This window comes from Lethenteron reissneri, chromosome 23 (assembly GCF_015708825.2).
Source record: "Lethenteron reissneri isolate LAM-NWPU_2019-01 chromosome 23, ASM1570882v1, whole genome shotgun sequence".
Taxonomy (NCBI): domain Eukaryota; kingdom Metazoa; phylum Chordata; class Hyperoartia; order Petromyzontiformes; family Petromyzontidae; genus Lethenteron; species Lethenteron reissneri.
Genome location: NC_083801.1, coordinates 21,411,587 through 21,426,012, shown reverse-complemented (window position 1 = coordinate 21,426,012; position 14,426 = coordinate 21,411,587). Strand labels below are relative to the sequence as shown.

The following is a 14,426-nucleotide window of genomic DNA, read 5'->3' as shown; positions in this document are numbered from 1 at the left end:
GGGACCCTGGGAGGAGGAGGAGGGGGAGGAGGAGGGGGTGGAGGAAGAGCAAGCGAGAGCACTACACCCTTCTCCCTACCCCCCCAGTTCCCTCCTCTGCCCCGGTCAACCTTCCGCTCAGTGAGACAGTCACTCTCATTCGCCTCCTCAACACCCATTGTCTGGGTGGCCGCGGTGGCTAGGAGATGTTAACTACCTCGCCTGGTATACAGGATAGGTCGTGGGTTCGATCCCGACCCTGACGCCTGCTGCTGAATATTTGGAGTTTGCGGTGTCTCTCTCACCCCGCGTGGATTTTTCTCCGGGTCCCCCGGTTTTATTCCCTCCACATTTGTAATCAACATCACGCGTTTAGAGTATTTTGGTGCTGTACATTTTCACATGCTAACTCACTTCATTGGGGTATCATTCGTGGCCAGGTTGCTTCTGAAAAAGAGCGATATGGCTCAGTGGGACTTAGCTGGTAAAATAAAAAGTTTCAGAGTCTGGAACTCCCATCCGCCCGCCGTCCATGCTGTGGACTCCCCGCCCCTCTTCCAAGTCCTACACTCAATTAGTGTAACACGTATATGCTTTCGCGATCAATATCATCCATAATAAATATGAGAAAAAAACCTGTATTACTTTCCCTTTTCTTCTTTCCTCTGCCTGTGGCTGATGGCAGTATATCTCATTCTTTATAAAACAAATTTAGCCTCGTATTTCGGTACAGCATCCAGTACGGCACTGAGATTCGGTCGCATTTAGACGATGTCAAAATAAGCATTGTAATTTTAAATGACCGACTCAACTGCCTCATTGACCCACTGTATGTATGCAGAACTTTTTCGCACCGTACGTAGCCAACCGTACTAATCGGAGGTGCGGGGGAAAGACCACGACAACAAAAACAACAAACTAAACACGAAAAGGCAACGTCACTGATGCACTCACCGACTCGCTTCAGTGCATAAATTCTCGCCACGCCGACTGGCTCACGCATCGGCCGGCGCTTGCATCGTTCACAAAGAGACGTCTTCTCAAGCCCAAAGAACAGGGGTCGACAACCTTCCAAAGAAGAAGCGCCACTTTTGTTCTTGTCTTTGATCGAAACGGTTCGGAGGGCCGCATCACACACACGCGGAGCTCCACAAACAACACAGCAGCTGGCACACAGCAGACTACGGCGCATTCTGACTTCAATAAACAAAATAGGCGATGAAATAAAACTGCGTCTATTTTAGTTTATTCCCCCCTTGATTGTTCTTGAACAATACAGTTTGAACGTTGTACATTTTGCCGTCGCCAAGACATTCCATAGGGACCCCCTTCCCTGCCATATAAAAAAAATATTTACGTTACTTTATGTTTAAAATTGACGTTGTCCCTTTTTTTAAAACGGCTGCCCGCAAGGCGGAAGCCAAAGATCCAAGATGCAGATTCGGACCCGCAGGTTGTCGACCCCCGCCTTAGAAGAAGCGGTGGGTGGTTTGAAGTGGGGGGTAGTGACAATGCCGGATTATCCTCGTAGCAAAAGTAGCTACAAATGCTATGGGCCCCACACTTTCAAGGGCCTCGCCGCGCTAAATGCTTTCAAGCTATCAATTCCGGTTCAGTGATTTTGCACTTGCTTTATTACTATAGTACTATCCCGCCTTCAACTTTATGAACGACTGGGTGTTTCAGGTTAACGATTAGTCGCATTATCTGGCTGTATAGCAAATGAAAAAATACAATTACTTTACTAGGCAGGAAAACAATTTGTTTTAATAGTTGTGTTGTTTTTAATTAGGGCCCCTTTATAACAACACATGCTACAGGCCCGGCATTATCTTAATCGCGCACTGGGTAGGGAGATTGGATAATGGTGGAGGAACGAGAGGGGGTAGAGAGAGGAGACAGTGGCAGGACGGGCCGAATCGTGATGTCTATGGGGACGGGAAGAAGAAACCGGGGGAGGTCGCAGGCCGCGTGGGGGAGGAGTGGGGAAACCCCCCCGCCAATGTCCCCTTTTGATAAAAAAAAACCGACCTGACCCCGGCTCTAACCCAGGTCCCCAGTGGTTCGAGGAGAGTAACAGGAACTTAATAAAATAGCGGGGCACATCCTGTGTGCTGATGTGCGTTTGTGTGAGTGGTGGGGGTGTGGGTGGGATGTGTGTGCGTGTGTAGTTTAGCGCTTAGGGCTACGCTGCGCTACGAAACCAACGGCGCGAGTTCGATTCCCGCTCACTGCCAACATCAGTGACGATGATCTGAACCGGTCATGGGCCTCCCCTAGGTCGACTGAGCCTCAAATGAGTACCTGGTGAGGTGTGTAAACATCGCCACTGGGGAGACTAAGTCGGCCGGGCGTGGTGTTGGCCACCAATCCCATCGTGTGCCGGGACGGGCCTTGATAAGTGGTGCTCGCTAACAGTACTTGCCCCAACAGTCTGTCCAGGCTATACGGGGGATCTTTGTCTTTGTTGCGTGTGAGAGAGCGGTTAGGGCAGTGGCTCGTCCATTGCACTCCCAACGCAGCGAGTCGGGTGATATTCCGTCTGACGTCAGTGGCGAGCGATGCCTGAACTGCTCCGGCGCCTTCCCTAGGTCGACTCGGCCCTGAACGAGTACGCGGTACGGCGTGTGTAAAGATCAGCACTGGGGAGACAAAGGCGGACGGGTATGATGCTGGCCACACCACTCCCTAGGTGCGAAGTCTTCATAGGTGCTCGCTACCGGCACTTGCCCCCAACAGGATGCACAGCTATACGGGGGAGCTTTGTCTTTGTCTGTTTTGTTGTGCGCTAGACCCATCGCCTCGCTTCCTCTGTGGAAGTGATCGTCTCGCTCGGCGTTGCACAAACACAGGAAATCCACGTTCACAAACTACATCTCCAGACGTCTCAACCTCCTCACCTCTCGTCCCTTCACAAACCCGACCCCCCCCCCCCCCCACAGGGGCACGCCCACTCAGGCACCACCCTGGCCTTGTCCCCGACGTTTCGCGGCCGGGTGTTGCCGTTTCCTCTCACGCGGAAAACACTTATTGAACGAGGAATTGGCCAAAATACCGAACCCCCCCCCCCGCCCCTAACCCGATGCAGACCCCTCCTGACAATAGGAGCTTGAGGCTCGGCGAGGCTGTCCTGGACACGTTGATGGCATTGGAATTCCCATTGTGAGTTTGGGCAGGACACGTCGCTCGCTGGGATGATTGAGGGGCACATAGTCAAGGATAATGATGCAGCCAAAGGCATGGGACGCGATGGTACCGAGCCATGAACCTTGAGCTTTCTACTAGATATGTGAATAAGAGATTTACAGCTCATTGGATTTCTCCGGTCAAAGTGAAGATTCCGATTATGAATCGGCTCGTGTGCAATTATTACATCACGTGTTCGTGAGAGATGGCCGCGGCTTGAGGCGGCCTTCATCCAGCAGTAGATTCACCGTGGCTGATGATGCTGAAACAGCTATTAACGTGGGATTTTCCTTTCATTCGGCTTGTACCCGGTATCTGAAGATTCAAGTTTTGAACGGACTTGTGACGAACACTCTTTGCGGGGAACGTGAGGTACGGACGGTATCTTGTGTTGATAGTCCAAGCTGACGACGCTTCAGGAGTAGTTCCAGGGGCCGCTCTATAACAACACAAGATGTATGTTGAGCTTCTTTCGCACCGTACGTAGCCGACCGTGCGAATCGGAGGTGCGATGTTGCAACGCCCACGGTGCTGGGGTTCCCAAATAGAAATAGGAGCATGTGATTCTCGACACATGGCACCGATAGCAATCAAAGTAGCATTTACAGAAGCATGTTTTAGCGTGTCGTGATGATCGCTTCACGCTACAATTGGAATGCCACAGGAGAGGCACAGCGACGGAGTTGGGTGCGGTGGACCATGCAACGTTGAGATTCAATGAGACTGAGAATCAATGAGACTGATAATCAATGAGATCGATATTCAATGAGACTGAGAATCAATGAGACTGATAATCAATGAGACTGATAATCAATACGATTGAGAATCAATGAGATCGATATTCAATGAGACTGATAATCAATGAGACTGAGAATCAATGAGACTGATAATCAATGAGACTGAGAATCAATGAGACTGAGCATCAATGAGATCGATATTCAATGAGACTGAGAATCAATAAGATTGAGAATCAATGAGATCGATATTCAATGAGATTGAGAATCAATGAGATTGAGAATCAATGAGATTGAGATTCAATGAGATTGAGATTCAATGAGACTGAGAATCAATGAGACTGATAATCAATAAGATTGAGAATCAATGAGATCGATATTCAATGAGACTGATAATCAATGAGACTCCGGTTTACAAGGACCGTGGAACCGCTGCATTGACTGCAACACCGACCTCAGTGGAGCCAACAACAACAACAAAACAACAAAACACCACAACCCCGAAACGAATGAAAGAAACAAAAACAACAACCAATCCCCATTTTGTACTGTAGCTAATATATATTAAGTTTACTGTGGTAAGACGCGGAGAACACCCTATCATATACATATACTGCGTAACATTCCGTATACCGTCAGCAATTGCGACGTAACGACACACTGTGAATTGAACAAGTACGAGTTTAAAAATTAAACAGAAAAACCGAATTCGCTCGTCGCAAATGTGACGCTTCGCCCGTCACGTTCAGGCGACGGCAGTGAACGCACAAAACGCGAAAACGAGCAAAAAAACAAGAACAAGAGTGCATTTATAGCGACGCGCATAGCACAAATCAGTCAACACTCACCCGCATTCACATCATTAGCTCTGCCCTTACAAGAGGATATACATAATCATACACGTATATAGTCGGGTGATGATTCGGAGAAAAATCAACCCTGTTTCCCAACCAGCGAGACATGGACATGACGCAGCCTCTCCCGATGCTTGCTGTCGGCTCGTACCGCGTGCTGCTAGGCACGCGACTGGATTTTAGTTCCGCGAAAAGAAAAAAACCTCCCGGCACGTGCAGCGAAACGTCGGGCACCTTCCCGTAACACGCGGCACGACCAGAAAACACACATCGAACAGCAAGCAGTGCGAGTTTTGTCGAGGTGCTGCTAAATGAGCATTGTGTGTGGCCCCGTCTCTTCGAATCTCAAGAGCCCCCCCCCTACCCCAAAGCTAAGCTGGTTTGGAGGCCTGTTCGCTAACTTGGGTCAGGGGTGGGTTGGGAGGGAAGAGACTTTGCCTGCGGGAGATGGTTGGCGCAGAAATACATTTCTTGAATCCATCTGTGCGGTAATTTGAGCGTCACAGCACACGGAGGCGGGTTTCTCTCCCACGCGGAGCCAAAACAATCCCATCGATTGAAAGCGACTTGACACACGAGTGGAACCCATTTACCAAAGGGTGACATTCATGTTATCGGACACAACCCAGCGACTAACAGAAACCGTTCTACACAGAGCCCGTCTTGGTGTTCGTGTTGTCGGAAGCCCAAGTTTGAAGGGTACGTTGTTTGGTCTATGAAGGTAATAGGGTACAACTACTTATTCTTCTTACGTATGGCTGATGTAGACGTGGAGCAGCGACTGCAACTTCACAATTAAGCTGCACCAATGTAGGATCACTACGGAGATACCACGTTGTACTCTCGTGGTAGTGCCTTACGCCAATAATCCCGACAAGTCAGCCTCGCAGCGTTCCGGAAAAAAAAAAACGAGGAATCACAATCCCCTCCTGGCAACAATGTTGTCCGATGTGGCTCTGTTGGACGTGGGGAGCGACACTTGGGGGTTGGGGAAACGTGAGCCTGCAACTTCTCATCAACCCGGCATCATGTTGAAAATTCATCTAACGCGCGTCTGAGACCATTTGGCTGACGCCGTCAAATTTTTAAAACACGCGGGTGACGGCGATGAGCCACTTCGTTGAGGCCTCATTTGTGATAGCCAGGTCGCGTCTGCAACAACAACAAATATAGAGCTTCAACATATCTCGGTGGGGCCCTACCCGGTGGAATAAACACAATAGTTTAACGTTTTGGTGTTCTTACAAATCGCTTCGTTGACTTGGTAACGCGCGCACAGAAGTTGGCTGCACCGGGGTAGTGCTGCTGAAGGGATAACAGCTTCGATGTTAAACACGTCTTTAGTCTTCTTTAGTGCTGCCTAACGGCGTGTGCGACTTCACGATGATATTGGTCCCGGTCTAGCACGGCGTGTAGAGTTTGTGCTGTTGTTAATTGTAGCCATGTTTTGATGTTACTGAGCCATGTCGTTTTTGGCCGTCCTGGTCGTTTTTTCCGTCTTTAGTAATCTCACTTTATGAAGTAAAATTACACGCACCTGAGTTATTTGTCATGTATTTCCTTGTGTTTTTTGGTAATTCGATGGCTTTTTTTAATTAGCTTTTTTTTATCCATAGGCCGAGCAGACACATTGCCTTGGCTAGATCCTCTGCCCGGCTGGCAGGGACCCGGGAAAGCCGGAGACGACATCCCGGCCTCTTCATTACACACACACACGATTGAGATTAATGTTGCAGAATACATGGAGACTTTCACGAAGGTTCGCGCCAGGAGAGTTGCACGTTCGACCCCCCAGCTGGAGTTGGGCTCGTGGATGGGCGGACAATTTCACTAAAATCGCCGATAAAACCACAAAACTAAATCCGAACTCGACAAATCCCCACGCGACCACGACGCACTCGGCTCCACGACCTTCCAACTCGCCGGCGAACAAATCACTTCGCCGGCGACCAACGGAACGAATCACTTTGGTTAATTATAATAAAATTAGATCGTTTGTAGCAGCGCTCACACGGCATAGATTATGGTGGTGCAAAGCTGTTCGCGGCTCAGAGGCCCTACCGTATGCATCCCCCGCCACCACAACCACCACCTCCAGCGATGTTTGTTACCCTCGTGGTCTCTTGGCTTTCTCCCTCAGCTCTCCTCCCCACCTCCCGTTCTGCAATGCCCTCGCCTCTCTGCACCCCCCTTGCCTCTCTCTCTTAGCTGTCAACCCTTAATCAGTGCCCTCCCCTACCTTATTACAGACAAATTCAGACATTAATGGTTAACCCCGTGCCCCCTTTATACATCTCAACGTTCATCTTGCAAAGTCCCATTACGAGGGAGAAACACAAACAAAATAGACAACACATTTTGTTTGGCCCGTACAGAAACGGCTGTACGCCGTATGGAGCTGAAAGCTCAATTTCCTGTACAAGAATACGGGTAAACCGTGTGGGTTGACAGCTTTGCTATCTCATTCCTTGCAGATCTCTTGACTCGGGACTCAATTTTCCTCCCCGTCTCTCCCCTCTGCATATTATATTTGCCGTCTCGCACCTCGGACTAATCTCTAACTCTCCATAGCCTCTCTTGACGATCTCTCCCGTTTCCCTGTCTTTCTCGCGTCTCTCGTTTTCACTCCATCCCACACCCCCATCTACCACTGCCCTTCATTCACCTTCCTCTGTCTGTATGCACTCCCTCGCATCGGCCTCTCCTCCTGTTGCCATCCCTCCCTCTCACTCTCCCAGATCCCCTCTGTATATCTGCTCTTTCTCTCACCCGTCTCTTTCTCTTCGCGTCCGCACTTGGCCCCATCCATTGCTCTGCCCCCACTCTCCTCCCTCACCCCCCCAATCTCTGCCTTCTCTTCCCCGCGTTCCACTTGGTGCCGCATCACGTCTGGCCTCATGCTTCTCTCCTCTCTCACCGTTACCCCAACCCCCCCCTCCACTCTCCCCATGCATCTCTCTCCCGTCTCTGTTCTTCCTTCTCCAATGCCCACCGCTCCCTCTCTCAGATCCTCCACCCTGCTACCTGCCATTTGTCTCCTGGCTCACACCTCATCTGCTCCCTCTACCCCCCTCTCTCTCTCTCACACCCCCCTCTACTCCCCCATCACTTCCTCTCTCACGTCTCCATGCGCGCTCTCTCTCCCTCTACCACCCATCTACTCTCCCCCAACTCCTGTCTCTCTCACACCACCCACTCTCTCTCTCTCTCTCCTTCCTTTCCTGTTTACCACCTCTCGTGTGTTGAACTTCTTTCGCACCGCACGTAGTAAACCGTGCATCTCGCTGCTCTCACTCCATCATCTTTTTCGTCCACATATCCCTCTCTAACTCGCTCCCCTTCGCTTATCCATTTCCCCCCCCCCACCACTCCCTCTAATATGTGTTACGTATGGCTCCACTCACCATATCTCCCACTACCCACTCTCCAACACCACCCCAAACCTCTCTGCACCGTCCATCCCTCTTCTCTCCCCATTGCGTCCCATCTCATCCTCAACCTCTTCCCCTCCTCCACCTCTCTTACCCACCTCCCACCCCCCACCACTTCCAACCCCCTCCCCACCCACCACAACCCCCCCCCCCCGTCTCAGAGCTGCTCGTTGCATTCGTCGTCGTTGATGAGCATCTTGGGACCGCTGTCCGTGGCGCTGTCGCGTGACGCGGCGAACATGACCCCGCTGTAGGGGACGCAGGGCAGCGCCCAGAGGCCGCGCGTGTGCGAAGGCGCGCACCGCCAGCGCGCACAGCACGGCCACCACGAGCAGCACGCACAGCACGATGGCCGCAATGCCCGCGGGAGCCACCGCGCCCCCTGCAACATGATGGTGACGAAGGTGGTGGTGGTGGTGGTGGCGCCCAGATCACGCCGGGGGGAGGGGTAGGGATGACAGGAAAAGAGAGAGAGAGTGAGTGACTCTGTACTCTATGGTTTTTTCGGTTAAGTCACGTAGGTAAAAAATATTAAATGAATTAAAATGAAAACAAATACAATTTTCGATTTAAAGCTTTCGTGACTGCAGGGATTCATCTTATTGGTTCTTTCGGTAAAGTCACGTGACTTTACCGAAAGACCAATAAGATAAAAAAAAATGTTCGTTTAAATTTTAATTTATTATATATTTTTGTTATCTACATGACTTAACCGCTAAAAACAAAGAGTATGGATCCTTGCAGTCACGAAAACTTCCAATCTAGAAATGAGTGACTCTGCTCGGCAAATTCATATTGATATTGTTATTGGTGCTGTTTGTTGCTGGCTGCTCGGCGCTTGGGTACCTATGGTGTCTGTCTGTGCCCAACTCATTTCTTTAGAAATGATTTTTGTGTGTTTAGTTTGGTGTTCTTAACTCCCCCCCGCACCTCCGATTAGCACGGTTGGTTATGTACGGTGCAAAAAAAAGTTCAACACACATACAGTACGTGCTCGGCAACAGTGATTTTGATCATGTATGAGTGTCTTTTTGTATAGGCTCACAGCGCTGCTGATAATATAGATCCACCACTAGACGCTATAGATGCATGGGGCCGTAGATTCCATACGCTCACACCGTTTAAGATGAAACATATTCCGCACCACTGCAGCGTATATGGAGTCACACCTCAAGATTATGTAGATCAACTCCAGTGTGCATTCCACAGATTCACACTGCTGTCAATTCCACATGCACCGCAAAGGAAAATAAGAATCAATGAGATTGATTGATGATTGCTCTCGTCCAGTGATTCCTAACCTTTACTGCAGCCTTGCTGTAAATGTTCATAAATACATAAGTTTTGTGAAACAAGGTAGTTGTACTTACGTACCCGTGCTCAATTTGTGTTTTCGATTATTTACCTTCTAAAAACATATGCCAATGTCTCGCACCCCTAGAAAGGGCATCTCACACTCCCCAGGGGTGCGTGCACCCCGGGTCAAGAAGAACCACTGCTCGAGACGATCCATCGCATTGCGGATGTGGTGAACAGTTCCAGCCTTAGTGTTCGGATTCCAATAGAGCCTAACCTCTCCGTGTCTTGGGGTAGACTTCTCAACGTTAATTGATGAATACACCATCACTGCTGTAGTGTGGTGAACAGTTCCATTGCTGTAATGTGGTGCACAGTTCCATCCTTAGTGTCAGACGTACATTCTATTGTTCTAAAAGGACTAGAAAGCCAATATTTGACAACAAAAATTGTCAAGTCAGCGTTGACAAATAGAGACGGCAGGAAGCCAATATTTCTTCCGATTTATGACACGAAAAATGACAGCCCAGATTATAAATGGTAACACTCATATGGCAAGGTCAGCCTAGAGCACAGATGAACAGGCAGACGGACATACAGATGTGCGGACGGCATGTACAGTGCATATGTACGGGCAGACACAAATGCTGCTAAACAGACAAATGGGCAAATGGACGGTCATCATAGGTGGAGTTTGAGCTCTCGATTTGGGGGGGGGGGCATGGTTTCGCTTTGTCTCTCAAATTAGGAATCGCGGGTGCATATAATTAATGCATTTTTAATCTTAATTGTAAACAACTGAAAATACATTCATGAAGGTGTCCAGTTGAGGGGCATTGCCCCCCCCCTCCCCCCACAAACTGCGCCCATGATGGTCACACACACACTTGGATGGACAGGCGGACAGACACATGCATGCAAAGACGAATGAGCAGACGCACATTTAACAAATAACAAAACTACCCTCGACTCGGATTGCTCACCTGACACTTGAGCCGCCCAGACGCTCACTGCAACAAAGACACACGCGAGAAAACGTCGCGTTAGGAAGGCCTCCCCCCACTGGGCACGCACGCCGTGCATTCTCACGCGAACCCCATCGCGGCGAGCGAGCGAGCGAGCGACGCACCACGCAGCTCCTCTCACGCACCTCCCACTGCCTGAGCCTGTGCGCGCCTGCCGGCTCCGCTCGAGAAAGTTTCACCCGAGGTTGAAGTCTTTAAAGCTGCACAACCCTCGTCTGCCCCGTTGGAGTTACGAGTGTTTAATAAGCGACGGTGACGTTACGTTCCTCGTCCCAGAACAAGACGACGCCAGATGGCCTTTGACTATTCAAGCGATCATTAAAAATCTCCCCTCTCCTCTCCGTGCCCTCTTCTTCTCCCTCACCTCCCTCTCGTCTCTCCCTCACTCACTACCCTCCAGTCCCTTCTCCCTTCCCGCCCGGCTCTCCCCCGTGGCCGTCACGCACCCTGCGGCTTCTTGCACACGTAGGGCAGCACCAGGGAGCAGTGTTTGTCGTTCCATCGGCCGCCCACCAGCAGCTCAACGCAGCGCTCCATCGCGGAGTTGGGCTCCCCCCAGTTCCAGTTGGTGAACGACACGGGGCTCTCGTCCTGCCAGTAGAGGTTGGCTGGAACGTGAGCTGATGATGGGCGCACACGGGGAGGGAGAGGGGACGTAAGAGAGAGGGGGGTGGGGCGTGAGATGGGATAGAGGGCAGAGAGCAGAGAGGGGAGTCCACGGGGCAGAGAGGGGAGAGGGTGAGAAGGTGGCATTGGATAGAGGAGAGAGAGAGACGAGAGACGAGAGAGGGGAGAGACAGGATGTGAGAGCGTGAGATGGGGTGCGCATGGAGCCCCGCTGGAGGGAAGTTCTTCCTCTTGAGCGGTCGTGAGAACTGCGGCCCTCACCGGTCTCCAACTTGAAGAGGCCCGTCCAGAGGCCCTGGCTCTGGGAATCGGACATCACGGACATCTTCACCAAGAACTTATTCTCTTCCATGTCGTGGATGCTCACCATGGAGGAGTCTGTGTGGGACGGAGACACGGGGGGGGGGGGGCGGGGAGCAGGGGGATGCACGAGGAGACACGAGAGACGCAGCAGACACGGGGGAGAGACACAGGGAGGATGCCGTGAGACGAGAAGGAGGCGCAGGGAGGAGTATGAGGGAGAGATGGGAGTCTGAGCAAGACACAGAGGCCGTTGGGAGGGAGATGCAAGCAGCTCGAGGGAGATCAGAATCATCAGAATCAGAATGTGTATTTATACTGGAGGAATCCGATGAGCTACAAAGCACTTTTTCACAGTTGTCCAGTGGGGACACGGGGTAAGAACGTTACAACAACAAAAATACAAACACACGATAGGAGTGCCAAGTACAAGAAAGGTAAACAAATCCACCCAAACACAAACAAATACAACACTTAACCATCCCCATCGTACCAGACAAAGCCCACTCACAAGCGACCTGGCCACAAATCATAGCTCAACGAGACATCGGGAATTGGGTGAGACGCGGGGATATGTGGGAGGCTCTTGGAGAGACCGAGCCACAAGAAGATACAAGAAGATACAAGAAGACACAAGAAGATACAATACAATGAAACAACGGGGTACACATGGGGGCACGGGAGATGGTGGATGTTCCCTGAATGCACACGGGAAGGCAAGAGGGTAGTGTACTTCAATGCATCACACCACCACCACCCTCACACCCTTATTGTCAACCCCCACACCACCACACCTTACACCACCACCACCTCCGCTCCCGCAGGTCACACCACTAAACTACTTCTCACAACCCACACCATCACTGCTCCCCCCACCCCCCTGCACCACCACACCACATTCCCCTCTTCCCTGCACTACTACTAGCAGCAGCAGTAGCACAACCATTGGTGCAAGCAGCACCTCAAGCCAGATCAGGCACCCCCAGCGCTAACAGCAGCAGCATCATTAGTAGCACTATCGCCAGCAGCAGCAGTATCAGCACGGCAACCATCATCAGCATCAGCAAAAACAGCCCCCTGACAACAGCAACCGCCATTCGCCACTAAGTGTCGGTGCCGTCACCACGGCGCTTGTGCCAGGCCACGTGCACTTCAAGGCCACGTGAAGTGTCGAACGCCCGCTGGCAGGAGGTCACGGGACAGACCCAGGTGCCAATGGGTTGGCTGACTGAGATGACTGGTAGATGCACCAGCTGTGCCCCCTACCGTGCCCTGTGCACCCCACCACCCCCACTCCCCCCACCCCCCCCACACGCACTCAGCCCCATGCAGTGGCGCACGGCGAGTGACCAGGACTTGGGGCTGTCCGTGTGGATCGAGTAGCAGTGTCCACGGAACGCGACCCAGCTGGTGCCCGACGGGTCCTCGGGACACGTGCCGTGCTCGGGCGTGCGCTCAGCTGCACGCGGGTCACAGGGGGTCACAGCGGGTCACAGGGGGTCACAGCGGGTCACAGCAGGTCACAGCAGGTCACAGTGGGTCACAGCAGGTCACGGCGGGTCACAGCGGGTCACAGCAGGTCACGGCGGGTCATGGTGGGACACAGCGGTTCACAGCAGGTCACAGCGGGTCACAGCAGGTCACGGCGGGTCATGGTGGGTCACGACGGGTCACGGCGGGTTGCGGTGAGTCACCACGAGGCGCCACGGTGGCTGGGAGATGCTATCTCCCTCGCCTGGTTTGGAGGAGGTTGTGGGTTCCATCCCGACCCTGACACCGGTGGTATATTTGGAGTTCGCGGTGTCTCTCTCCCCGTGGTGGCGTGGATTTTTTTCCGGGTCCTCCTGTTTTTCCCTCCACATTTAGAAAAGCCACTTCGTTGAGCTGTCATTTGTGGCCAGGTCGCTTCTGAAAAAGAGCTACATAGCTCAGTGGGCCTTGCCTGGTGAAATAAAAAAAATAGCGGTTTGAAATAGCTTCGTTTCATTTTCAGAGGGGGCGGGGGGGGCACTTTCGCCAATAAGACATTATCAGTGTCAGGGCTGCCACACATTATAAACCACTGGGTGTGGTAGCAGCACGATGATGATGGGAGGTGTTTTCACATTCATGTGTTGTCGGGGGCCGCACGTCAGGGGCTGCACTGAAGGCCACTGAGGGCCTGCCATTGGCCTGCGGGCCTTGCAATGAAGAACATTTGGGTAACCAGTGGGTAGTTGAAAACATTCTAACAAAAATGATCGAACGGAGCTGCTGCTGCATTGTCAGTGGTGCACAAGAACAAATAACAGCACCAAAAAGAACAATCAACGCATTATACCTTTGTGGCCACTCTCTATGCGCTGTGAAGAAGGGACATTGCCCAGAACGTCGTCTATTGCACATGGGCATACATCGTTAAACGGCAACGGAATGTATGGAGTTTCTCAAAAACGTAACGTATAACTTAGGGAACGATTCGAAATACGTTACGTTAAATTCGCATTTACGAGAAGGGGAGGGAGAGGTTAGAATTGGACAATGCATGGTGGGTCGTCGTTAAGTTCGCTCTGTGCTGGTTTCCCGCGCTGTTCCCACATTACTGGGCGCAATCTTATCGACAAATGTGTTGAGTTTTCCAATAAAAAAAGATGACGCGATTATTTTCAACAGTGTCAAACGCAAGCGGAGTAATAAACACGCAGAGTGGTAGGAGGCCCCGAGCCGTGACCGAGGGGGCGATAGGATGGTCAGAGACAGGAAAGGGAGACAGAGGGAACATTCGGAAGAGATAGAAAAGAGAAAGAAAAAGATAAGAGGGGAGAGGGGCGGTAGTAAGTGGACAACAGGGTGAAAAGGTCACGTCAGTAGCGAGCCAACCGAAGGAGATAAAGTCTTCCCACAGACCGACAGCAGACAGAGCCCTGCGACAGAGCTGCACACGAGTGGACACCTCGCGAATCGCACCGCTCGGGAGCTCACGGGATTGACGGGCGTGACCAGTGAATAATTTCC

General features: G+C 51.5%; 1 protein-coding gene across 1 annotated transcript in view; it reads right to left on the bottom strand.

Annotated features, from left to right (window-relative positions):
• The window catches only part of LOC133346240 (macrophage mannose receptor 1-like), a 54,274-nt gene that overhangs the window by 4,060 nt on the left and 35,788 nt on the right, over window positions 1-14,426 (bottom strand). The window contains exons 28-32 of the mRNA XM_061557779.1: window positions 12,751-12,891; window positions 11,394-11,510; window positions 10,952-11,125; window positions 10,464-10,490; window positions 8,322-8,566 (exon numbers count right to left, since the gene is read on the bottom strand). Coding sequence (XP_061413763.1) covers window positions 8,322-8,566; window positions 10,464-10,490; window positions 10,952-11,125; window positions 11,394-11,510; window positions 12,751-12,891 — 704 coding nt within the window. The remainder of the gene's footprint in view (window positions 1-8,321; window positions 8,567-10,463; window positions 10,491-10,951; window positions 11,126-11,393; window positions 11,511-12,750; window positions 12,892-14,426) is intronic.